General features: G+C 45.1%; 2 protein-coding genes across 2 annotated transcripts in view; one reads left to right on the forward strand and one right to left on the reverse strand.

Annotated features, from left to right (window-relative positions):
- The window catches only part of LOC135900748 (uncharacterized), a 16,315-nt gene extending 11,434 nt beyond the window's left edge, over positions 1-4,881 (reverse strand). The window contains exon 1 of the mRNA XM_065430293.2: positions 4,678-4,881. The gene's annotated coding sequence lies outside the window, so the exon portion shown is untranslated. The remainder of the gene's footprint in view (positions 1-4,677) is intronic.
- Positions 4,882-5,355: 474 nt separating this feature from the next.
- Positions 5,356-26,529, forward strand: part of LOC135900750 (target of Myb1 membrane trafficking protein) — a 39,486-nt gene continuing 18,312 nt past the window's right edge. The window contains exons 1-9 of the mRNA XM_065430297.2: positions 5,356-5,558; positions 8,889-8,973; positions 11,035-11,119; positions 13,644-13,790; positions 18,393-18,527; positions 21,077-21,115; positions 22,954-23,208; positions 24,160-24,238; positions 25,500-25,630. Of these exons, the coding sequence (XP_065286369.1) occupies positions 5,495-5,558; positions 8,889-8,973; positions 11,035-11,119; positions 13,644-13,790; positions 18,393-18,527; positions 21,077-21,115; positions 22,954-23,208; positions 24,160-24,238; positions 25,500-25,630 (1,020 nt within the window). The 5' untranslated portion in view covers positions 5,356-5,494. The remainder of the gene's footprint in view (positions 5,559-8,888; positions 8,974-11,034; positions 11,120-13,643; positions 13,791-18,392; positions 18,528-21,076; positions 21,116-22,953; positions 23,209-24,159; positions 24,239-25,499; positions 25,631-26,529) is intronic.

The raw sequence follows: 26,529 nt of genomic DNA on the forward strand, positions 1-26,529 counted from the left end.
TCACGACAGCTGGATGCACGAGAGCACGACAGTAAATGGCCCGGTCCCGTGTAAGGCTCGTCAAAATCGCAACAAAACAAGTGCGACCCTTGCACGAGTCGATACGTTAGTTATATCGGCCATACAAATTGTAGTAAACATTCACTTACTGTATTAAAATAACGAGCGCACAAGCACAATGTAATGCACGGACCACGTAAACCTGTAAATATATCTCACGCTGGCATTACGAAGAACGCCTGCAGCGGAGGCGAGTGGTTCGTACAGCCGCGTGATTCGACCCGAGATTCATCTTCATCATAATTTGCCTATTTTTATGTCCTCTGTACAGGGCGGCCTCTTTCAGCGATCTCCGATTACCCCTGTCTCTTAGACTACGCGATCTGCAACGCTATAGGGACGCGGAAAGGCTGCCCAGGAAAGAAGACAGCGCGCACGAAGTTAGCAGCCATCCCTCCTCACCCTCGATCATTGCGCCCACCAACGATTACCGACAATTGGATACGGCATGCGGGCCGCGTAGGCGTCAGCCACGCACAGTCATTCGCAGCTACGGCATGGAGGGCCGGAGCAGAAGGCACGCGCTCTCCTTCCCAAATACGCGCTTGGTCACGTGAGTGCGTGGGAAGATAATGCCCATCAAGCTGCCATGCTTTTAGGTTCACTGTCACGTGCTTTTTCTCGCCCCCGCGCTGTATGGGTCGCTCATTCATGTGGATTTTGGAATGTATATACGGAACACGACGGCGACGTACGACGACGGCGAAGATTTGCCTGGAGTGCCGATATGATTGCTGTCGCAGTAAAATGGAAAACAGAAACCATGCGTCGAGCTCGCTTGTATACCGCGGCTGCCGACGTCGCAGTGTGCACCGTCTACAGAAGCGTCACGAGCACCAACTACAAAGCCAACATAATGCAAAGAAGGGGTAAGGCGTGCAGGCACGGACACAATTGAGAAGTTGACAACGCTAACGCCGACTTGTCCACTTCTCTTGTGTGCGTGTCTAGCTGCACGCCGTATACCCATTCTTTGCATTATGAATCCTTATACCAACTAGCTCAGCTTTCTGTCGTTCTAAGACAAAGCCAACTGCGGGCACGTCGCTTATCGGTACTTTGCCTAAACCCGTGGGACGCTGAGAAGGATGCGTATTTTCCACCATATAAGCACCAGCGGAAACGTAACACTATAGGCTCGAAGGGGGACAGCGCACACTATCTACGTTGTTCCTACTTGCTCGCGCGCCCGCTCGCGCTTTTGAGATAATGATGTGTCTTATTTATTTATTTGTTTGTTTATACGGTAGTCTCTTTGTATGCCTGACATTTAATTACTCTTTGAAATGAAACAAATGGCATAAGGCATGCTTTGACAAGTAACCAAACTATTGCGTTTGGAGTCACATTGCTTTATGCTTGTAATTCCAGTCACAAGTTGTGTTCAGATATTGTCATAATAGCGTAACTATATAAATATATATATATATATATATATATATATATATATATATATATATATATATATATATATATATATATATATATATTTCTAGAATGCCCCACTTTCAGCAATCGGAGACTCGTCTGTAGAGACACGCGGCATGACTTGATTCCAACATCATGCAGCCTAGAAATGTTGCATGCTGGTCCAGTTGGTTTATGCTGACACTAGGGAAAACCAGCGAAAAAATACGCAAAACACGACAGAAAGAAGACACACCACAACGCTGACATCAGACACCAGCGTTGTGTTTTGCGTCCCAATTTTTTCGCTGGTTTTCCCAGGTGTCAGCATGCAGCGCATGTTTGCGGAAGGCAGCTATTGCACCAACAGGCCATCAAGAGAGCGAGCGCATATCGGTACACTCTCTTCTGAGGCGAACGCATATCCGCTGCCACGTAGTCTGCTTTCAAAAACAGGAAGCAGCAGACGGCTGTTGTCAGATGTGATGGTTATAGCAACTATGTCACTCTCATCGGAAGACTTCAACCCATTAAATAAAAATATTTAAAAAGTTTGTTAAAAAATATTGAAGATGTAATACAGTAACTGCAACAGTAGCCGTTCTTACTGAAAGTTTGAATTTATGAGACAGTAAAAGTAGCGTCGACCTATATTTGTCCGAGGGACGGTAAAATGCACAAAAGGCAAAAGGGCACGGTTTGGGGGGTCAAGGTCACACACTACACGGTTTCTGTTTTTTTTATTATTATTATTATTACGCTTTACGTCTGGAATAGCGAAAATGCTGACAAATATATATGGTCACATTTGTTGTAATTATTTAGGCAACATCTATAAAAAATACATCCCGTGCAACGAGGACAAGCGAGTCCTCGTTGTCCTGGCCGTCAATGCGTTTAAAACATTATTGAGTATGTTTTACCAACAAGGCCGTGCGCCAACGCTTGTGAAGGGAGTGCGCTGTTTTTGCCGCTATAAAGAACGCGCCGTTATCACAGCAGGTTTTTTTTATCGGATTACTCCTGTCATGAGCTCGTTGAGAATGATAAAAAGGTCATCCTATTGAAATGCAAACGACTCGCGCACATATCGACCCGAGGCAGCAAGGCGAAGTGAGCCTATTTAAAATGTAAATAATAGTGTTTTCAAAATGAAGAAGAAAAAAAGAAGGGGGGGAGGCACAGTGCCTATGGCGTGCTAAGCAAGACGGCAATCACGCCTGAGTGACGTCAGTATGATTATGACACAAGTAGATTCACGTTAATGGCATGAAAATGACGGCATGGTGACAACGCGTTTATTTTACTCAAGTGGTGACGGTGCCAAAACGACAGCGTGAAGGGGACGGCACGAGGAAGAGGTCGCAGGTTCGTTTCCCTATCGCGCGAATGCTTTCAGATGGGGCAGATGCAAATGCGCTCCTGCACTTAGATTTAGTCGCACGTTAAAGAACCGCGGGTGATCGAAATTATTTTGGAGACGCCACTCCATCTTCGCGGCGTCTCTACAGTCACCACCAACCCCCTCGAAAAACCATTCGAACATACATCACTTGCTCGTGTATTTAAACCAGGCATTATTGTCTTTTTGTTCATTTGTGCATTACAGCTTCAAGGAACGAATGCGCAACGGAGGGAAAACGTTATTAACGGAAATGTGTAGAACAAGAATGAATGGCAAGCCCAATTTGCAGGGATATGATTGTGTAAATACAGTTCTTAATAACCGGAAACACCGCCGCCATACATTTGCAAGCGATCATTTTTGAGCCGAGCTGCACGTTATAATGATCCGTGTGTCTGGGCTACATAAGAACATAACCAACTAGAAATAGAAACCCAGTTACACATTTGATCACGCCTGTGCTTCACAATGATGTTAATGTGCTCTACATTCACAAGATCAAAACGGAAATGAAAGAAGAAAAGAGAGGGACGGATTCTCATTGCCAGCGCAGCACACATAGGTAGAAGAGAGAGAGAGAGAGAGAGAGACGCGCAGATCGTTTCACGTTTGACGCAACGGTATCTGGCCGTCTGGACGGCTCGTACAGGCATCACCCTGCCTGCTGCCGTAAGTGTCATCCTTCATTTCTCGTCGGTCTAGCTACAGAAAAAAAAAAAGTCACGGCTAAAAATAAAAAAAGGCTCCGCGCTTCGCTTTATGGAAGGATGAACGACGACGAAACGACAAATCTGGTCCAATGAAATGATTGAAGAATAGCATTCTGTGCCTTTGACCGGGATAAAGCAGCGACTCTGGACGGTGGCTACCCGAGGAAATATCACGGCGACAAGAGCGGGCTACAAAAGCAAGATAACGAAAGTTATTTTTCTGGGCGTCGTACCCGACTAACCCGGCTGACGATAACACACACGGCATCTCGAGCTGCCATTGTTCACAGTGCTCTGCTCAGGTCAGCGTTCAAACGTCAGTCACCATTTTCAGCACCAAACTGTGAAAATTTTCGAGCAGACGACAAAACACACTTGTTGCAGAAATGGGTAAACAAGCGATTTTAGTGCCATCTCTCAACTCGAATAAAAGCTAAAACATGTAAGCAATTGTTTTTAAAGGAGTGTATATTTTACATTTACATTAAGAGATGCCGCCACAAAGCATTGCATTTTTGCAACCATAGTAATCCTAAATTTAGCCAGCTTAACCGTACAAGTCATTTCTTGCAGACAATTGCGGAAAACCAAAGAGCTTGCGGAAAAGGCGCTCTCTGTCGGCCTGCCGGTGAATGCGCCGGCACAGGTGCACAGATGACGGCGCGGCCCCGCGGGCCCCACGCCCACATTGCTATGACATCATTCTCGGAGGCGCACGCCATTGGCCTCTCTTCCACGAGCAGACGAATTATTCGCCGTACAAGGCACAACAACGGCGGGAGTAGGGGGGTGCGAGCTGGAATTGCGGCATACCGCAAAACTTGGCAGGCGCCCGACGCCCCACTGGAGCTTGATGATCTCCACATAAAAGCGAGAGAAAATAGATCGACAAACAGAACAGACGATGTTACACCGTCTTTGGGGGCTTGAGTAAACATCGCTCTTCTGAGGTCTTAATTGTGATCGCATAATCCGAAAACGACAGCGCTACAACCTGGCAATCAGTAGAGTAAATCGGTTAGTTCAGCTAGCACGGTTTAGTGATGCTGCCAAAGAATGCATATCTATAAATTAGTGGACATGTTTTCCGCTTACGTTCACCACATCATGCTTGCTTTTCATCGAGGATCGCAGACACGTCGTCTCTTGATTCTCATCCACTGGAAACAAACTCTCGGAAGAACACAGCTGCTCTGTTTTATCGACGCCAACCGCTGCGTAAGCGAAAGAAATTCGCGCCGTCGGCGGAGTCCCGAAAGCTGCGCAGCGTCGAACAAGTGGGAGCGGCTGCCACTTGCGTTCCTGATAAACTCACAAATCGAAAATAGTTGAACAAAGATGGCGCTGCAGTCTTGTGTAGCCTGAAGCGTAGACGCCATTTTTAGAAAGACTGCTAGATCATTTTTGGGCGATATTGCTTATCGTGTTAAATAGAGTGCTTACTTGACTTGTTAGACCAACAAGATAAGCGTAAAATACCTGCCTGAATGCGTTCAGTTGCTGTGTGTTTACTATAATTTTTTTGTGTGGTGGTTCCGTTTCGCAAACACAATGTACAAGTTACAGAAGGACTAATGCAACAACTCAACGTAAAACCAGCAAAATTATGGTGCTGTACCGCTGAAGGTTTCTTACAGTTAAAATAAATTAGCTAAATAATTAATTTCGGGTTTTAGAATAATGATAAAAAACACAATTTTCACGTTTATTTCGATTTCGTTTTCTTTGAGACGGCGACAGATGGCGTTTTTCTTTCGAATACGAAACTGATCGAACGAGAGGAACGAGACAACTGTTTTGCCGTGCCGCTAATGGACGGCGTTCGTTTAATGCGATAAGCACCTGCGTTGTGTTTGCTGCGACGACCCGCTGCGGAGCTCAATATACACGACGAGCCACGGAGTTCGCAAAAATGTCCGCGATCTTGGCCCAACTTGGGGGAAACCCCTTCAACACGGCCGTAGGCCAGAAGATAGGTAAGCCTTGCCTACATATGAATTCATTTTCTTATTCGTTCACTGAGTGTCAATCAGCTGTAGGCTCGCGAAAGCAGTTCCGTACGGTTCCCGTTTCCTCCTTAACCATTGTCCTGCGGGAAGGATCTCAAAGCGTGGCTTAGAGCTCGATTAATCGTTTATAGCGTGAAATCGCAAACCAGCGTGATCGCATCTGTGTCGTCGCTCGTGTGCGCGACCGCGGGCACAGCCGCCCGTGAGTTTAGTTGGCAAGGAAGCGCACCATTCAACGTCGCGCGGATTTCTTTCACTTTTATGCACGCATCGGAGAAGCAGGAAACGACGGGGCCCTTCACCTGCATCCGAAATTAGTCGGTCGCTTGCCAGGTCGGGCTGTGTTCTGCAGCCTTGCACAACACACTGACGAATCGCTGCTGCTATATACGGGACGCGTTATCGGTGACTTGTTGATGTCGCGATATACGCGTGTGTGTGACTCGTCGTCGTCTCGTCGCCGTCGTGCGCTATGCGCTGCGGTCCGGTGCTCGGCAACAACCGCGAGCGGATAGAGTGCCGGGCTTTTGTTTTCCCCGCAATCGCGCTGAGCGCGTGCGGCTGACGCAGCCCTGTGCTAGCTGGAAAAGAAACAGCTCGTTACCCGCGGCTAAAGAGCGCATCCCATACACCGAGTTGATAACGGCCGAGCTTTAGAAAATGCGAACGAAATCGCCAGCGTTCGTTACGTACAGAGAAGCGCTTTTGTTTTGCGCAAGGGGGCCGGTCCGACGTGCCTATATTTAGGATATACCTCCGTTTCTTCTTCTTGCGAGGGGAAAGTGTTTGGGGGCACTGCGGGGCCATTACCGGGTGCACCTTGACAGCTGGCGTTCACATGTCTGCCTTCCCCGTGGTTGAGTAAGGGGAAGGTAGCCACCCCAATCGTGCTTCGTCGTTCCAAACTCGGGAGTACGCGAGGCGACTGAGGCGCGAACGTTTTTCCTCGTATACAACGACTACGCTACTTGCCGGCTTTCCCTTTCGCGTCCGTGGTGCGTTGCCCGCGGTTTGCGTGAGCGTTGATTCGCGTGAATCACTGCGCAAGTGGGTTGGCTCGTCTGCGGCTGCGTTTGTCGCCGTGTGTGAGCAGTCGCAGAATAACCATGGGTGTGGCCGTAGTAATGCCGCGTTCAGCCGGCTCGTATTGGTACAGTGTCGCCGGAAGTCATGGCAGCGTGAGGAACACAACTGGAAAAACAAACGGATGTCGTTTTCTGTCGTATACAGTTCTGATGGAAAACGGCGTACGTTTCTCGTTGACGATTGTTCATTTAAATATTCAGCAACACACTTTCACGTCATTTGTTTCCGCACATGAAGGCAAGCAGACGGCACATGCAGAAAGTAAACACACGCAACAAAAAGAACGCCATCTGCGCAGATTTGCACTATCTGTGTGCATACTCGAATGAGTTTCCTGCTCCATAATATCGTCGCTCGCGAAACAAAACTCGTTTGCAGGGCGAGCTAGAAGCTTCCGGTGTGCTGAATCTAACCCCATCCAGTTCATAAGTGATGATTGTCACTTTTGTGAAGCGTTCCTTGTAAAGCTTCCTTTGTACACGAGGAGAGCTGCAGCTAGCTAAGCAGCAGATCTGGCATACACTTATTTGTCTAATAAGGCACGGATACAAAATCTCTACACAACAAGTTCATTTACTGAATTAAGCACAGATGTGCTTGAAAATTAGCACTACGTGTTTCTTCTGAGCTAGCATAACTTATTTGGCTGATTGGTGTTGCATCATTCTTGTGTGGAGCACATGGGTTAAACTAAGACACAGAAGCACGAAGAAAGGAAGACAAGCGCTAACTTCAAAATGGTGCGGTTTATTTTGGAGCAACATTTATAAATGTCACTACAAAATAAAAGCAGAGCAGTTTAAAGTTAGTGTTTTAAATGGAACAGCGTTTATTTTGACAGGAACAAGAAGGGAGACATGACACGGACAAGCGCTGACTTGCAACTGTTGCCGTGTGTAAGCAGTTGCTGAGTAACCATGGGTGTTGCATCAGTTGCAAGTCAGGGCTTGTCCGTGTCGTGTCTCCCTCCTTGTCCCTGTCAAAATATGCGCTGTTCTGTTTAAAATGGCTTCCCAACTCGCCCAAACGTCCGTTTTAAGGTTAGTGCTCATCCTCATGTCTTTGTTTAATGTTTGCACCTCACACAAAATGAGGTTAAATTTGACTTGAGAACGGAAAACTTGGCTAAATTTCTGTTGAGTTTCGTAACTATTAAACCCTTTTTTTTATATCTTTGTGTATACACATAGGTTGTCCATGTCTTGACAGTTTTCTTGCTGTTCCTTCACATTCATTTCTTTGTAAATCTGGGAATGCATCAAGTGAAGATGTCAGATATCTTAAATTTATTATATATTTTTTTCAAGCTATGTTGATTTCCTTTCTAAGTGACTTGAGATGCAAAGTAGGCCGAAATGTACCCTGACCATTGCCACGTGAGTTAATGGGACACTAAACAGAGGTATAGGTTTGACTGTGTAAGTAAATTAAGCTTTTGCAATACTATAAAAAATCACACTTGCCATAAGAAGAGGGTTGGCAAGCCAGAAAGACGCAAAAATGAAAGGCACATGACTGACACCAATTCAAAGTTCCTGCCTCGACATCATAAACTGAGACACATCTGCTTGGATGTAGTTCATATCAGTAAAGATGGACTACATTGTATTATAAAGGGGCTAGCGACTGAACTTTGAGAGGTTTTACTGTGCCGCATATGCCAAAATATGAGAAAATAAATTGAAATCTATAGCATCACACTCATGTGCTGGGGTATTGCACAAAATTAAAAAAAAGAAGAATTTGTCCTTCATATATTCTGGTAATCAATATCTTAATGAAATTAACGACAATATCGATTTGAAAGAATACTTCATCACCCTGAACTGATTTTGCAAGGGAACTAAATGATAATGACAAGTCATGGTGACAACTTTCCTTATCAACTGGAGAACCTGTCTTCGTCAAGACCTCGATGAAGATGGCTCCTCTTGTTGAATGTTGGCTGCAGTCTGAAGCTTATCACTCCCTCATTTACCCTAATAACCGTGATAACCAGCCTCAAACTTACATTTTTGTTCTAGCATAGCAATGCAATTTTATTTGCAGAGCACTGTATCTGATTACCTTTACTAGCTTTTTCCTTTTTTTTCCCCCGAGACGGGCTTGGGGACAGTGTGTATCTTTTGTAGCAGATGAAATAAGGACTGTCATTTCAGCTATGAATGTTTTAGCCAGAGTTCTGAAAGCCCCTGTGGCTGTTTATTGCAGAGCAAGCAACTGATGCCTCGCTGGCTTCAGAGAATTGGGCACTCAACATGGAGATATGCGACATTGTCAACGACACCGATGAAGGGTAATGCCATTTATGCAGTATTTACATCGTTAATGTACTTTCAGCTAGTAACGATTACAATTACTTCAATTTCACCAGTAACTTTTGCATTATGATCTAGTTGATTCACAGGTGGTCAAATCGTCTGAAGGGTTTCTCACATTTGTTCATTTCATTTTAATGTGAGCATAGAAACATGGCCTGTACTATTTTTGTGTGGTTGCTCGCTGCCATTGTTAGACATGCTCGGGCTTGAGTTTAAGGGGTCACAAAAGAGAAATATTTTGTTTATGTATAGTTGGTGTTGACCTGAGACTTCACTGGCAAATACACTGCTGTCCAACTCAAACAGCGCTTTCATAGATGGCAACGGGCAATGTTTGCCCATTGCCGTAATGCAATGATAGAGGCAAACTTTTTTCGGTAATGGGGTCTTGTGAATTGTTTTGGAATGTGGAGGCACAGACAACAAATGTGCAGCAGTTCTATTGGCAGCGCTCATACTGAATTCTTAGGTTATAACGAAGTATATGTTTGTAGATATACTTTCTGAAACATAGGTTGGGCTTATCGTGAGCGGCGCCGCCTTTCATAAGCAAGCAAGAATTAATAAGTAAAAGAAAAAAATGGTTCTTGAAAGCTACGATGACATTCCTGCCCCAGCTCCTCCCATTGTCAGAGATGTTGCCAGGGTCTGCTCAGCATGACGTAGCTGTCTACTAAATAAAAATGGTGGCACTGCTTCTGAAGGTAAGCAGAGACATGACTTTTGGCGCCTTTTGTGGAGTCAAATGTTGTGAAATATTTTTACATTTGTGACACCATGCTGATGTTTCTAGCACCACAGTTTGGGCACAAAATTTGATAGGCTAAGATGGATGTTTACTGTTAATAAATTTTTGAAGCATTAGCCATAAGTGCTAACATGACTGGAACAACATGACGGTATGAATACTACAAAGAAACTGAAACATGCCAGCTCCCTTGTAGAATGTGCCACTGGTGTCATTTACGAAATTCCACTTGCCTGTGAAGAAGCCCGCATAGACCAAACAGGTCGTGATATACATGGCTGTGCACGGGAACACCAATTATATATTAGAAATAATGGTGGTGCTCATTTGCCTGCACACTGTAATGCATGCATGTATCAACCATGACTACATGAGATAAAGATATTTGATAGGCGCAAGGTCACAACTGCGCTTGGACTGCTCGAAGCATATCGCATAAAAAAATGCAGTGTTGCTTGTGTCAGTGACATGTTGATCTGGTTGTTTACTGTTTCGATTAATTTTAAAAAATTACAAATCATGATATTGCACATCGAATTAGTAACAGACTGCCATTAAGTTGGCACGTGATCCTTTGTATGTTTACTTATATTGCTGCTTTCCTTCCTGAAGTAAACCAGTCATAAGTGTAGCATTCCTCCTGCCATTTTTCCTGTGTTCATTGTTTTGATAACACTAGAGTAATTGCTTTATGCATAAGCCAACTAGCCCAAGAACAAGTTCTGCTATAATCATTTTACTACCCAAGAAATACAAATATAAGTATTGTGTGTGTATATATATATATAAGTGTATATCTATAAGTATTGTCTATGTGTCACTGCAGTCTTCCTGCAGTGTCCATATATTTGTGTGCTCAGAATAAAAGCTTAAACTTTTTTTAATGTGATTCACTGAGTTTACTTGAGGCACCTTTCATCGTACCTGTGAAGTCCATCACAATGGTGTTCGTCTTAATGCTGCAAGAAAATTTATAAATGTAGGAGTGGGTTTCCAGCCATGTTTTATTCTGTTTGTATGGCCCTCCCAGTCTTAAGATAGAACATTTACTTTATATGCCTTTGTATGTCCTTTCCCACCCTTTTGCTGGGGATGTAGTGCTACTTCCAGCTTTCGTCTTTAATATATATATATTTTTTCTTATGTATGCTCTCCCCTAATGTAATGCTGCAACAGGGGTCTATAAGGTTTAATAAATGATGATGGTGATGAATTGCTATTTCTGTGTTGCAGTAATCGTGGTAAGCACCCCTCCATTACCTCAAACTTTCCTGTCTGTTTGTCCCAGGCCAAAAGATGCAATCCGCGCGATACGCAAGAGGCTCATGCAGAATGCGGGCAAGAACTACACAGTAGTCATGTACGCTCTCACCGTGAGTACATAATTTTGCTCATAGAGCATGCAATTTAAGTAGGTGTTAGAATTGTCTGGAACCATGTCCAAAGGCTAGTATTGGCTCTATGACAGAGGTACATCGTGGCATCATGATGACTTGTACTGCCATGAGATATCCTTGCGACATAGATAAGATAACTGCAGTGGAACATGGCCATGTGTATAATGCCCGCTGCATCATTCGTTTAAACTGCGTAGAGTAATTGCAGGCATTATTTGCAGTCTCAAACACTTCTTTCACATTTTGCATGTCTATCTCATTAGTCATCCTTTAACTGTTTTTATTGGGTCTGTTTGTCAGCGGGCGTTATGTCAGAGTGCATGTATAGCAGAATATTCTTAAAGTGTGTATGTCTGTGCATGTTTTGGCACTCATTGCCAAATAATTACATTACTCTTTTGTAACTTGTTTACATAATTTGTGTGGCGTTTATCTGCACATGCCATGTGAGGTTGCATAGATTGTGGAGCATGTCGTTAAAATAGTCAGTGTTGTCGGTGAATGCCTAAAATATGCTGTTTTTCTCTAACTTGTTTGTTGACCTTGCCTCTTTTGCACCTTGCATGGTGTGTTGTGGTATGTGTGTAAAGTTTTATCACCATACAGCAAACAAACAATATGTCAAGACTAGGCCCACAAGTGGAGGTTCGTCCTTGTGGTTCTTGTTGTAGAACAACAACAAAAAAAAAACTTAATAGTGGAAAAACACAAGGACAGAGAGACAGTGCTCAGGAAAGGCAGTAACCAAATATTATAGCAGGTTGGGACAGCAATGAGGTTGACAAGGGTGATGTCACTGCTGTGCTTGGCTTGTTCTGATAGTAAAGAACCCAGTATAGGAGAAATATGGTTGAACATTAAGAACCAACTAAAAAAATCTCAAGAAAGTGTTTGTTACATCACATCACTTTATTACCTTAAAGACCCCCATTTAGGGGGTATTACATAAGGGGTGGGCCAGCAAATGAAGGTTACAAATAAGTCTTTATGCGGAACAGTGTGCTGTGACATTTTCTATAAAACTTGATGGACACGTGATTGCTGCAACGCCTCGGGGAAGGGCATTACAGTCCGCTGCTGTACCAAGAAAAAAATGAGGCAGCGAAGGTAGTAGTGCGAGCACGTGAGTGCAATTTGATACGGATGGCTAGTGCGGTGGGATATGCGCGTCAGTGGGATGATGTAGGGTGCGCGATTGAGAAAGCTGTGAAAAAATTTGTGACGCAGACAGAGGCTGGCAATGCGACGACATACAGAAAGATTTAGAAGACCAGTCTTGCGTTTGAAGGATGATATGCTTATGTCATATGAGTATGAAGAATGAATGAACCTAGTTGCATGATTCTGCAAGGATTCTAGTTATCGTACTTGCACCTTACACAACGGAATGCTTAGTTTTGCTAACTGCTACTATGAAAAAAACAACATTTACAGTGAAACAGAAGAGCACACTTTAAGTAATGTTAAGAGAGTCTACATGCATATAGTAAAAGAAATAAGTACAGATAGGCAGAAAGATTGTCAAGCAAATTAGGTGTGTCTGGAACAGGCAGGGCAGTAGGTCCCTGCAGTCTGCCGAATACAGCTGCAGCTGCGTTTGCTGTGATGAGGCAGGTTTTTATGGCCTCACACTCGAAACACCTGTTCTGGTGAAAGCCCATTGGAGGATGTGCCACATGATTTCATTCGCAGAATTAAGGGTGCTGTGCCTATAAATTATGGCCAGCAAGGAATAAAAAACATTTTTTTTTAAGTAATTGGAAAATGAAAAAAAGAAGGTAAGGTATGTTGGGCAAAAAAAAAAAAAAAGCATTTCAGGCAACAAGAACAAGTAACAATAGAGAGACAGCAGACAGAGGTTTGTGTAAACACAAGTATTTGCAATCACTAAGTGACAACACAGTGTTGCTTATTATGTAACTTGTGTCGGGTTTGTGCAACATGCATTTTCTCTCTCTCCTTATAAAGCAAGCTGATATTTTTCTTTTTCCTGATTGTGCCTTTGAGGTTCATAGAGATACTATGTGGACACCCGTGACTTAATGGACGTTCCACATTTGCTGCCATGGTTGTGAGTGTCACTATCTTAACACTTTCTGGGCTACGTTAGTGCACGCACATAAATACACCCATTGCTGTAGCCTAATTGGAGGAACAATGTGGTCGTCAAACGAAGGTTGTGGGTTTGGTTCCCGTGAGCAGCTAGGTCATCTTTCTGACACTGTCATCGCACTTTTATTAAAAACAACAAGTTTATTGTAAACTTAGCCCTAGTACTTTAATAAATATACAGCTCAGTTGAACAGCTGTTAATTTCCCCCATCCTTTCTCCGGTTCATTGCCTGTTGGCTTCACGTAGGCTGTGGCATATTATAGCCAGGGGGTGGCACACTGGCACATGCCCCCCCCCCAGAAAATTCCGCGTTAGTGTTCAGCCCATTCGTTGTTTCCGTCCTCATTTCATTCAAGGGCTGACAGTGCTGCCAATGCTTGTTTGTAGGTTCTGGAGACGTGTGTGAAGAACTGCGGCCGTCGGTTCCACCTGCTGGTGTCGCAGAAGGACTTCATCCAGGACCTGGTCAAGATGATTGGCCCCAAGAACGACCCACCCACCGCCGTGCAGGAGAAGGTGCTCAGCCTCATACAGGTGCGCATAACAGAGCCTGCTTTGGAGAGAAAACTTGACTGGGACGTGTCAGCATGTGTAACTTGCAGGAGTTAAGAAATGGTGGCATGCTGCACTGGTTTTCAGGGATGAAGAAGAATTGGGGCAACTAAGCAGATAAAAATATTGCTAGTATTGTAAGGGGGACGACAGAGAGTGAGTGTATCTACAAGCTGTTTATGATGCGCTCATTGGTACACAAGATGCGATACAAGACTGCGCGCATCAGTCTGCATCATCCTCAGCACTGTGCTTGTGGCCTCCTTGCTGGTGGGGCACCGTGACGGGATCCCCGGCAGCGAACGTGCCGTGTGTGGAGGAGCAATTTTGCCTGAGGTGGGTGGCGGAGATGATAGCAGAGGAAGGTCCAACTAGGTTGGCATCAACAGGCACGATTTCATATGCTACGGCTGTCACTTACCACAAGACTGCCAACAAGTAAGCATGGTGGCCGAGTGACTGTGACATTGTGCTGCTAGACACAAGGACACGGGTGGAAGTCCCAGGTGCAGCAGCCATGCTTTTATGAGGTGGAGTGCTAAAATGGTTGTATACTTAGACATAGGTGCACATTAAAGAACTCCAGATGGTCAAAATTATTCCAGAGCCTTCCGGTATGTCGTCTCGTATCATGTTTTGCTTCGGTACAAGTAGCTCATTTATCCTTTGGTCAAAGTATAGTATGGATCACTGTTAAAAGGAATGGGTAGTTATCATTCTTTCATCCATTATCACCAAGATGTGACATAAAAGCCCATAGACTTTTTTTTTGCTGTAAGTTTAGTCAAATAGATTATATCAGCCCCTACTTTAATGGCACGTTCACACTGGGAAATCCAGTGTCTACAGCCAACGGAATTTGCCTGCCGCCGAAATTCGTGTCTTGCACACTGCTTGCCCACCGCGCCCCCGGAACGCAATACAGGGCCATCTGTCGTGTAGGATGCTCACCTTCAAGCAAGTGCGGGCTATCCCGGACGTTCCCGCGACACGAAACTAGAGGGTACTGGAATGGGGGAGTGGGTGCAGCGGACAGTTTGGCAAGCGCCGAGGGTGTTGCAAAAAACGCTGACGTTGCGGTGGCGCTGCCGTCGCCTTCTTCTGAGGCTCCGCCTGTTTCGGCACCTCCGATCGGCTGAGGCGAGCTCACGGGCTGAGTGGCTGTCGTCTGCTCGGCACACCATTGTTGTCTTATTGTTAGCATTGTCTCCGTCGCTCTTTCTCCATTTTATTGAGTGCAGTTCGGCGGGGAAGAAAATCACTGTTTCCGCCACCGAGTATCAGAACTAGATGCAGCAGAGTGAAACGCCTGGCAAAGCTCCCTGCAGCTGCGTTAGGGTCTCTGACGCGACAATCGTCCGACCGGTGTGTGGAGCCGCTCATTCAGGTGATGGTGACGGTGGCACCACAAATTTTTCAATAGAAAAATCCTCAGTGGAAAGTCTGCCGTGGATCCACTCCCCCTTTCTAGTACACCCTATCGAAACTGCGCAGTTATCTTCGCTCGCGTAGAGTTCACGTGTTTTTATTTTGGCCGCTTCATCACTGCTTACAACGACAATAAACCCTGAGCAAGAAGAGGCAGCACTGCTAGGCTTGCCGGCAAGCACTTTTCTGGCAATGTGTGACATGCAGAAGCATTCGCCGAAGATACGACACCACCGGCGTTAGTGGGTTCGTCCTGCTTTGCAGGAGCGCACGAAGGTTGGTCACACCACCTCATCAGGTCACTAGGTCACTTGTGCTTCTCGTGGTGCTTGTCGAAAAAGATGGGGCGGTTATGCACCAATTCTATGAACATTTCTGATGTCACGACGCATTCGAAGACTGCGATATGACGAGCACGTCAGGCTTGGCCGTCATCTTTCGATATGCTGCATCACGCTACGATTAGTCCGCGGTTACGGAATCCGGCTGCAGCTGCCGCAAAAATCAGTCCGGGAACGATCAGTGCAGAAGGGGCTATTCCGGCGGATCTCGCTGGTGCCGAAGTGGGCTCCGCGCCACTCCAGATGCCGAATGTCTCAGTGTGAACGCGCTTTTAGAGCGAAAGCTCTAGTACGCCATGTCTCCCAAGGTCATTCATCACGTCGCAATGACCTTGAGCCAGAGTGCAAGTGTGGCAGGTGTGACAATCGCATCACACGATCTGCTGCCAAGAGGCATCGCAGCTGCGCTCGCTCTAAGCCTCGCCGCTGCAGTACCACATGACTAGGCAAAGGTTCATAACAGCTGCTTTGCCAGTGCTTGGCCCTCTATGCTTAATCGCTCAGTCTCACCATGGATGGCGCGCCGGCTGGGCCGTCTGTGCCTGCGCTTCAGCTCAAGTGACAGGCTGAAGCCAATCATCCGGTAGATGTAACTATACGACAGGCTGCGAAATTTCAAGCAAAGGCAAACTTGCCTGTCGAAACACCAGAGCAAAGGGAGGCCAGATTAGCACGTTATAGAGAAGCTTACCAGCACGGAAGCGTGCCAAGATCAGAGCTACTGCGGCCCCCGCCGTTGTTCAGCAACACGAACAACAACAAGGAATAGGAGACAAAGCCGTGGATACGACCAAAGGCACCCACAACGAATGTTTGACGAACGACACCCTTCGGCTGGCGGAAAGCTCGACTGTGACGACCAGTTTTCACCGCGACTCCACAGACAAGCCATTCGGCAGCGCGTGTAAAGTGCGAGAAAGACTGTGGCCTAACTTTAATGAAACACTGTGTGCATAGTCTTTGCAAAACCAAGCCAAACAGACCTTTTGCTCGTGACAACTAGGTTTACAAAAGTTAAACCTCAACCAATTTTTTGATGAAGGCAAATGTTTCAGTTGTATTTGCCTTAATGAAGTAAAACAATGTAAAGTCAAATCTAAATGAACACCCAACAAATGTTACCTTCGTTGCGTTCAATATTTGTTGAGAGCATGTATTCTTTACATGCTGACATCGGCCTTAAACATTTTAGATTTACTTTTTTAATCTGACAATTCACTGTAGTATCTATATTCATACACTGAGGTTTGACTGTTCTAGTTGGACGTCTCCTTTAACAGTGGACTGTAAGCAACGAACACCGCGCCTTCACTACAAGACCCTGTTCTTCTAAGAAATCAAGGTGCCTAGAAGACATTAAGAAGACCGTCCCGCAAGCTGCGGGCTGCATGCTGTCAGGATTGGGGGCTCAATCCCATCGTCCGTGGTCCTTTGCCAAGATTGGAGTACGGCATGAATTCGAAGGTAGCTGGCCCATGCCGTCGTCCAACTTATTTACGCTGAGATCGTTGATGAAGTGAAGAACTGTTTCTCATCGAGAACGAGGAAAAAGGGTTTATTTACAGAAATTAAATCAGTCTAACATGACTGCTTGAGAAAAAGAGTACCAGTCCAACATGACTGCATGAGAGAAGTGACTCAGTCTAACATGACTGCTCAAGAGAAGTGTCCTCAGCATTCGCACAACCACAGTTTTTATACACTCGATCCGCCGGTCATACGACGCGGCGACTGTTCGTTTACTCATTACCAACTCGCAGCTGCTCTGAAGATCAGTTTACGTACACAAAGGCAACCGCGCTCTGTACACAGAGGCAACCACGTGGGGTGCCGTTCCGGGAACTATCGGAGCCGATCGAGGGTCGCTCGTTGTTCTGCGCCACTTCGAAGCGTGAGAAGCACAAAAATACGTAGTTCCCGCGGCAGCTTGTCCATGCGTGTCAAATCAGCTCCGCGTTGGGGAACTCCGGAATCATTGTTCACGCACCGAACTAGTTCCGTCACAATGTCGAAGGGGCTGGAGGAAGGCGGCGGATTCCAGCGCAAAGGCCGCTTCTTTGAACGCCTCCCAGCTGCAGCGACGGAGAGGGAGAGGTGCGCGTCGTGTCGCCCTGTCGTAACTGTGTGGCAATCTTGTTTCGCAGCTCGCCATTCTTGACAATGCCTGCAGCCTCGCCGCCACCCCGGTTCGACCCTCCTTCGCTGACCGCAGGCATCTCCCTCCGCCTCGAGCTCTGCGTTTTACGACCCTGGCGGTGTGCAGTAGCCTGCGTCGTGGAGAGTAAAGTTGCATTTCAAAGAGAAAGGTTGTTTGTCTGCTTGCTTCCCCAAGTTCGCGAGGCGCCCTTTTTGCGTGGGAGCCGCTTGGGGCAAGTGTACGCGTGAGCCTTACTTTGCGTCGCGTTTTCTGGCCCACAGTGGCACATTCACGGGCCGCTCTTGGCCAGAGCTAGTTTTGGAACCAAGTGCGCGGTTAGCTAGCTGATTCCGCGCTTGAGAACCCCTTTTTGTTTACAGGACCGTACTGTAAATAGCCACTGAAATACAAGTTTATGGGCTAGTTGGTTATTTATAGTAATAAGCTAGCAGGAAGGACCAAAGTACTACATAGAACTGATGCTAAAGTGGACATAAAGTGACACTGTGTGGCAGCAGTCTTAAGTTTCTGTGTCCTTTGGTTCCTCAGTATGCTAAAGTAAGTCTCCAAATCAGCGTTTCTTCGGGTGCAAGTATGAGGTTGTCTTTCAGTGTGCAGGGACGGGTCCTGCGGTACAAGTTGGCAGCTGAATAAGTGAGCCGTCGTTGTGTATTTCAGTGTTGGGCAGATGCATTCCGCACACACCCGGACATGCAGGGTGTCGTCCAGGTGTACACCGACCTGAAGAACAAGGGTGTCGAGTTTCCCATGACGGACTTGGACTCCATGGCACCCATCTACACACCACAGAGGGTGGGTACATCCCAGCAGAAGTCTTCACGCAGGCATTGTGAATTTGGTACTCTACTCAGTAGAGCTGAGTATCCACCAAAAAAAAAAAAAAATTTACGCAATTAGCTCGTCAGTCTGTTACAGTTGTTCACCAGTTATTTGGACATACTCGATTATTCTGACAGCTTCACAGCGCCGTCACTCACCTCGTAGATGTAATGTATGTAATGTAACGGTCATAATTACGGGTTCTACAGTGCGCTGTTCGATAATTTGATAATTCATCATCAGGATTAGTAAAAACGGTATGTTTTTCTTACTATACATTGCTATTGCCTCCTTAAAATTAAAATTAAATTCTAGTCGATTCAGTAGTCGCCAAACATGGAGCAAGCGAAGCCCAGACAAGCAGTTAAGCTGTCGAGGTTTGTGTTCCAAACCCACACATTTAATTGTTCCTTTATGTGTTAAGGAGGGACATGAGTCTAAACAAAAATAAAATTTTGTAATATGCTTTTCAGTTCTGTTATTTTTTGTCTATGTATACATATCATGGCACACCTTCAGGCAAAAAACTTGTTCGAAATGACATGTCATTGAGGAAGAAAACGCTGTATTTATATACTTTAAATGCTCAGTTTTGCTTATGAAAGCACTGAAATTTACCTGTTTTGTACCGTTTGCCATTCCAGAAGCACTTATCAGAGCCAGCAGCCATCTTGATCTTTTATGAAGGAGTATCTTTCCGACTTGCTTGCTATCCTTAAATGTTGCTTTAGAAGAAAGCTACCTGCTTTTGTCACTTGAAACATATATTTTTGCACTCACAGTAGTTTTTTTGCATTTTTTTTTCAACACATTATTTTTGCGAGTCGAAAATTCTGGGAGTGGCAGTGTCTCTCTGGTACTCATACAATTCACCTTGGATGCTAGAGAGTGTTGGAGTGCAGAACTACTATAATACAGCATAGACTGCTTATACCATAAGTCACCAGAGTCGTGAATACCCACACTCTCAGCAGTACTGCACTATTATGAAAAAAACATTTTTCAAAGGCCGCACAGGTGCAAAACATGCAGACCAAGCAGCCGCACATAGAGAATCAAAGCATGCGGCTCGGACGTTTGCACCCGTATAAAATTACGAACGTATAAAGCTTATTGTCCGAGTGTCCGCGGTCTTTGCATGAAGCAGACAACAACAAAAATGTTGCCGTCTAATTTTTCAGACCTGCTCAAGTATTCGAAATTCCCCGCAGCACTGTCACCAACTCCACAGAACCAATTTATAATGGCAACCGAAATTTCTCGTGCTGTACATTGTCTCGTTCAATTTCTTGGACTGATCGGCATGCACTCGATGTCAAAAACATGGCAATCGCAGACAAAGTTGCCGCCATTTGAGTATTGCTTGTGCCACTCATGCCCTCACTTTCGTTATCAAGGTGATTCCTCCGCTTTCCAAGTGCCATACAGCCATTGCGATGTGTTTCATTGACTTGGCACCAAACCACAACTTTGGTTGGCAACTCCCAATGAGACCTGCTGGTTAGGCCTAGCCGGCGGGGGTGTCAAGCGGCTTGCTGTCATGAAAAGCTTGCTATGAAGGTTTTCATACATGTAAATGATTACGTAGAGATTGGGCGTACGATCATGCACATGGGCTGAACTGACAGCAGCTTATATGAAGCAGAATTTGGTCACTCAAACCATCAGCCACGGCAACTTCTGTAAACGGCTACCAAGTTTGTACATGCATGTGCTGGTAGGAAAGGCAGAAGGTCACATGCGTACCTGATGAGAACGGCAGACTCTCGATGTTGGTGCAGACAAGGTTGGTGATAAAGAAAGGGAAGTGGCAGACAGTGACTGTTCCAAACCTATGATCATTTTGCTGTTGGATTACAGTCAACTTTTGCTCAAGTTGCCAGGGGATGTAGGTTTGGTGTATGCAATGACTGTGTTTTCATCCATCTGTAGCAGCAGCATGATGACAGTCAAAATACAGACTGGCCAGGCCGTGTACAAGCATAAGTGCAGGCAGCAGTGCATTGAATAGCATTCCTTGACACTTGTGGAATAAGTTCACTTATTTCCTATCAAATCCGTTACTTTCAGCTCTTGATTGTTTGGACTTTTAGATGGTCCCCACCTAGTCCAAATTATCAGTCGATAAGTGTAATTGCATATATTGACAGGTGAGGCACGTTATCACCCCCACTTATATGTTTGCTAGAACATTCTTCTAACAAACATAGAAGTGGGGGTGGTAATGTGCTTCACCTGTCAATATATGCAATTGGAAGCACCCATGGCGCTTCCAGTGATTTCGCCCTGAGGTTTTTAAGTCCTGACAAACCAGAAAATGCATTTTCGTGCATCCGCCCTTGAGGAAGCTTGCCATATGTACGAGGCAGGCCACATTTGTGGCATCAGGCAGAAAACTAGTGCAATTTGCGATGCAAATGCACCCCACAAATAAAGTATACTGCGGCAAGTTCTCTTACGGTTATTTTGCAGTTGTTTATTTTGCTGTGCAATTTGACATTGTCGTGTGTTTAACCATGTAGATTGGCGAAGCAGCACAAGAGTCACGGACAAAAAGAGACGTACGTTTCTTTCTTTCTTTGTTTTTCCTTGCGTTTCTAAGCACAGGGTCACGGGATCCAATTCCAATCGCCACAGCCACATTTCGATGTGGGCTAAATACAAAAATGCCATTGTACCATGCATTGGGTGCACATTAAAAAATCCCAGGTAGTCGAAATTAATCTGAAGTTCCGCACAATTGCGTGCCCCATAATCGCATAGTGGTTTTGGCATGTAAAACCCCAGAATTAATATTTTTTTTTACCAATCAGACATGTGTCAGGTACATTCCCATTCTCTGTTTCCTTTCTTCTTCTTTTTTTAAGATTCTTCAATCTTAAATGTCTTATAGACTAGCACAATCTTAAGTTTTCATCTATTTCACACAGCTTGGCGCGAAGAGAACCGGCGATGGCGGCCGGTGCACATGTAAGGCCGACATTGATAACGAGGGTGGGCATGCCACTGCATTGTGGTTCACCATCAGTGCAGAGCACACAGAGTCATGTATCAGACGCAGCCAGCATTGGGAAGCGTGAGGAAGGAAAATGTACCCTAAACAAAAAAAAAAAACGGCCGCTGAGAAGATGGCAAAATGATGACTACAAATCCGCATGTTTGCCTTCAGTGTCCAAGCTCTGGAGCTAATACGCCTGCGGAGGCGAAGACAGACCATTTTCTTCGAACATGAAGCTTCTGCAAATGAACGACTCCTTTATTTGTTATAACAACTACACAAAATCAAGGTAGTGTCGGAAATGTACGTACCCTTGCCTACTGACGATGCATATTGAGACTCCTCGCCATTCTACCTGGTGAAGCCATGATTAAAAGGATGGAAATGACTGACCTAACCAGCTTCAGTCATGTTTGAGTACTGTATTTATTTGAATATAAGGCGAAGTTTTAAAGTCATCCCCTGCCATATATGCAAATTTTACCTTTAGGTGTGGCTTCACAACAGCGCGAATTTCGTCCTTCTGTGTGGCTTCACGGCAGCGCGTGCTGTGATGCGGCTAACCCACACTAAAAGGCAATATTTTCTTTTCTGTAGTCCTCCAACTGGCACCCTCGCCTTATATACGTGACTGACATATAACTGAACAAACACTGTCACTGCTCGTGCGCCCATAAATTCAACATGTTTGCTTGGATTTGGTTTCATGCGGTATATCAGCAACGCAAAACAAAAGAAACATTGTGCCATACCCAACCAACTAAGCTGGCGGCTCTGCTAGCTGCACCCAACCCAGCCGTCGCATGCCATTACATTCGCGGCGGCGCCGCATAAAGTTGCCACTGGTCCAAACTCATCCTGCACCCATTGTCTCTAGGTTGCCATGCGTTTTAGGCTGGACATAATAGAGAAGGCCTTAAAAGCCAGTGCGATATACTTTTTGGGGAGTGGGCATGAAGTGAATATTATCTCTACTGCACGCCAAAGGATGATATTTGGCTGGCATGTTCATGGCATCATTGTTTACAGATTGGGAATGTTTTATTGCCATGTTAAAAAAAGGTTGCATTGCCCCCTCTAAGGAAGCAAAAATTTTATCCTGTCACTGCCTTTCTGTTCGATGAGTATTGGATGTAACAAATTAACCAAATAAAGTAAATTTCAAATGGTTTTCACCAATATTAGTATGCAAAGTGTATATAATATGTACCTATAATAAAGTTTGGAAGTAATGAACTATGGAATATAGTGAAGGATGTCTGAAATTTTCATTATTTATATTGATTATTGGAGATAACAAAGGTCTTTTTGTGTCGGATGCGACTTCATTATAACATGATTCCACAGTATGCAGCTCATAAGCCTACAACCAAAAATCTGTTAACAAACTCATTTCTCTAGAGCGTTCCGCTGACGGCACCACCACCTACGACACTGCCTCGGGTGAACCCGTATGCGGCCCACGGCCGACCCGTGGCCCAAAGCGAGGTGGAGTCGGGAGCGCTGCCACCAAGCCCCGTGGGTCTGACACCCGAGCAGCTGAACAAGCTGCGCAAGGAGCTGGACATCGTCCAGCGCAACATGACAGTGTTCGGCGAGATGCTGACCGAACTGGTGCCCGGTCAGGAGCAGCACAGCGAGTGGGAGCTGCTCCAGGTGAGGACACCTGATGCTGCAGTGCCTGGAGTATTAGTAGACGCCTCACATTTCTGATAGATCAACAAGCTGCTCTTGCACCAATTGTTACGATCTCGTTCGTTTCAAGCCCACTTCCTCACAAACTACAGATCTTTGCATGCAGGTAAACAGTGCGAACATAGGACGCAGCAGGACGATGTGCTAACGACTGTTTGACATTATTGCTGAAAAATGACCTTATAGGCACAACGCACAACCTTGTATCTTGTATGTGTAAGTTGTTTCCGGGCCATAAAATCAAAGGGTTGTTAGTGATAAGGCTGTGTGTGTAAAGTAGCTTTTCAGACAGTAAAATTAAACAATTGTTAGTCAGCATGCCGCACTGTCACTGTTCATTGCTGTGTGCCATCTTTACGCTGTTTAACCGCACATATTTATGCACCGACCAGTTCAAGTATGTCCTCCTGCAGATCTCTCCTGCTGTGTCTATTGTGCTCCCTTTTGGGAAGTGAACTGGAGTGGCTAAACAATCTCGATGCATGGCAGATGATGAGCATTCTACTAGAGTAGCACAATCGGCATCAAGGGAAAGGATATGCAGTCGAGAAAAGCAGAGGATGAAGTGGTAAAACAAGAGGAGGAAATTGGCATTTCACGGTATGGTAGGAGCTGGGTTAAAGCAGACGTAATTTGAGAACACTCAAAGAGGCCTTCGTCGTGGAGCCAGCATACATAATTATGATGACAATGAAGCTCACTTGCAGGTGCCTTGCCGTATGTAACATTAATGAATTGGCCACTTTCTAATTGGAAATTGTGAAAGATGTTGGCTTGTACAACAATACATTTGGCATTCCACAGCTAATAAAAAAGCAGGCTTGGGTGCGTGTTTAGAAACATATTGTGTTGAAGTCTGTCTGCTGCACAGTCTACTTAACGGCCTCCCGGTCATCTGCTCAATCTTCCCAGGAGCTGCAGAAAACGTGCCATGCCATGCAGACGAGAGTGGTGGAGCTCATCAACAAGGTGGCCAACGAGGAAGTCACAGGTGCGTTGGCACCTTTTAAATGTAACATAGTCTTGAGGGGCACACTTTTTGCAGTGATGCCATTTAATTTCTTCTTGTTCTTCTGTTGTCACTGATGTGAAGTTTTCCCTGTGTTTTTTTACAAGAATGGCGCAATGGTGTGCAAATTCCTTCCATGCTGCTGAAGTACTACTTATACTAAGCCAAAAGTGAAACATGGTAGCATGCAGTGTTGGTGAATTTGCCATATGTACAGGGTGGGTCCATTCTTAAAAGGAGCACCTAATTTGTACCCATGCCGACAGTGTCTAAAGGTATATTTACAGGAAAGAAAGTTTGTGATGTGCGACATATGAGGCAAACCCATATCAGTGAAAAATGTTTTTGCCAAGGTGGTCTTGTGAGAACTGGGCTGTGATCAGCCCCGACACTCTCATTTGCTGTTCATTTAACACTTTGCCCTACTGTACATTATTACACAACTCTGCAGTGAAATGTCACTGGGCAAAGCTCATCTGGTCATCAGTGTTCTAGCTTCCAGTACTTCAAGCTGCTGATTAATTCGTACATGCATTGTCACCTTGTGCGACTTTTGGTAAAGCGATCAAATTGATTGATGTCGAGATAATGCAAATTTGCTGTACAATTGACGGTCAGGTAGCAGCAGGCTTAAACATCACCATGAGTGTCATCTTTCTTGAAGATGCAGACAAATATATACTGTAGAATACCACATGTAATATGAACCCAAATATAAGGAGCAAATTTGGGAGCCTGATGTAGAAAAAAGGAAGGGCAAAAATTATCCTATGATAATAGGACTAAGTACGGTTGTTTTTTAGAAATAAAACTCTTAAATCACAGTAGGGTTTGGTATCTGGATATGGTATGACGTGCAAACTTCACATGCAATTATCCAGAAAGAAATGCTTGTATTATATGTAGGATTTCATGGTATTTGCCATTCCCCATCTGTGCCTTCATAAGCAAGCAAGCCGACAGTAACACTGCAGCAAAAAAAGGTACATAAGCTGTAAATAGTTGCTTTCCTTAATGAAACACAAGCTTTTCCACATGCTTCCCAGTGTTCTGCCATTGCATGTGGTAATTTTTTTTTTAATTTGCTTCATTTATTAGAAGATTAGAGGCTCACTGATGCGTTGCATGTACTTGTGTTAAACAGGCAACGGTTCTTACATTGTGCAATTTTGCTGTAGATTTAACATGTTAGTTTGATGTACTGTTTCAGTATTGTTTCTTGTGCTTTCATTGTTGACGACAGGGGAATTGCTTCGGATCAATGATGACATGAACAACCTGTTTCTGCGTTACGAGCGCTTCGAGAAGCGGAGGACAGCCATTGTTACGGGACAGGTCAAGGACACCTCTGCCACGGCCACTGCACAGAATGAGGTGACAGTGGTGCTTGTTTCCTTGCATGCGGACCGTGGAACTTGACTAAAGCTGACAATGCAGATCAGCTTCAGTGCCAATATATACTGAAAAATTTTCGTGCCTGCATACCAACATCCCTAAATAGGTAGTTTCATGGACGGATGGATGCTATGAGCCTCCACTTCGAAACAGGGTAGTGAGATTGAGCCACCAAACTCTTCTCTTCTCTCTTTGTTTCTTTCTTCTATAATTTTTTTTTTTTTTTTGTCAAATCTCGTATGTCTTTTTTTACAGGCACGAAATTCCCAGCGTCAAACCTTGTGAGCCATTATTTGGAACTATGTTGTTTGTTGCCTCCCGACTTTTCTGTCACCAAACCTCCATTAATCCTTTAAACCCATTCAGGGAGTGTTTTACCGAAAGAGTATTTCAAAATGGTTTATGAGTAGAGGACATGTAAAAAATTTTAATGTTGTGTGGCCATGCTGCCAGGAGGCGAGTGTCACTGCTAGCAGGTACCGTCCTCAAGCACCATTCCTTTGCCACTTTCTCCCATACTGAGTCCAAGAGACCAAGTCACGTTCACGTGACGAGTCCTGCCTTCTTTTCTTTCTTTATTTTCTTCCTTTGTTGCTGCACGGTGCACTTCCACTGGCAGCATCGTGCATGCCACATTGGATGATTTACCAATATCAAGCGCTATAATTGGTGACGTTTCATGCAGCGCATCTTGTGTAGAGGCATTTGTGTGCATGTGACGTTGACTCTCTGGCTGGTGGAAGCAGTGCTCCCTCGAGGGGAAGTGCGCGCTGGCTTCTGTTTGAAATTTCAGCTGTGTTCAAGCCGTGCATCACTTTGGTACTTTGCAGACAGTATCGTCGGCGCGCGATCTACGAACCGCGCTTGTCTGTTTGCAA

This window comes from Dermacentor albipictus, chromosome 8 (genome assembly GCF_038994185.2).
Source record: "Dermacentor albipictus isolate Rhodes 1998 colony chromosome 8, USDA_Dalb.pri_finalv2, whole genome shotgun sequence".
Taxonomy (NCBI): domain Eukaryota; kingdom Metazoa; phylum Arthropoda; class Arachnida; order Ixodida; family Ixodidae; genus Dermacentor; species Dermacentor albipictus.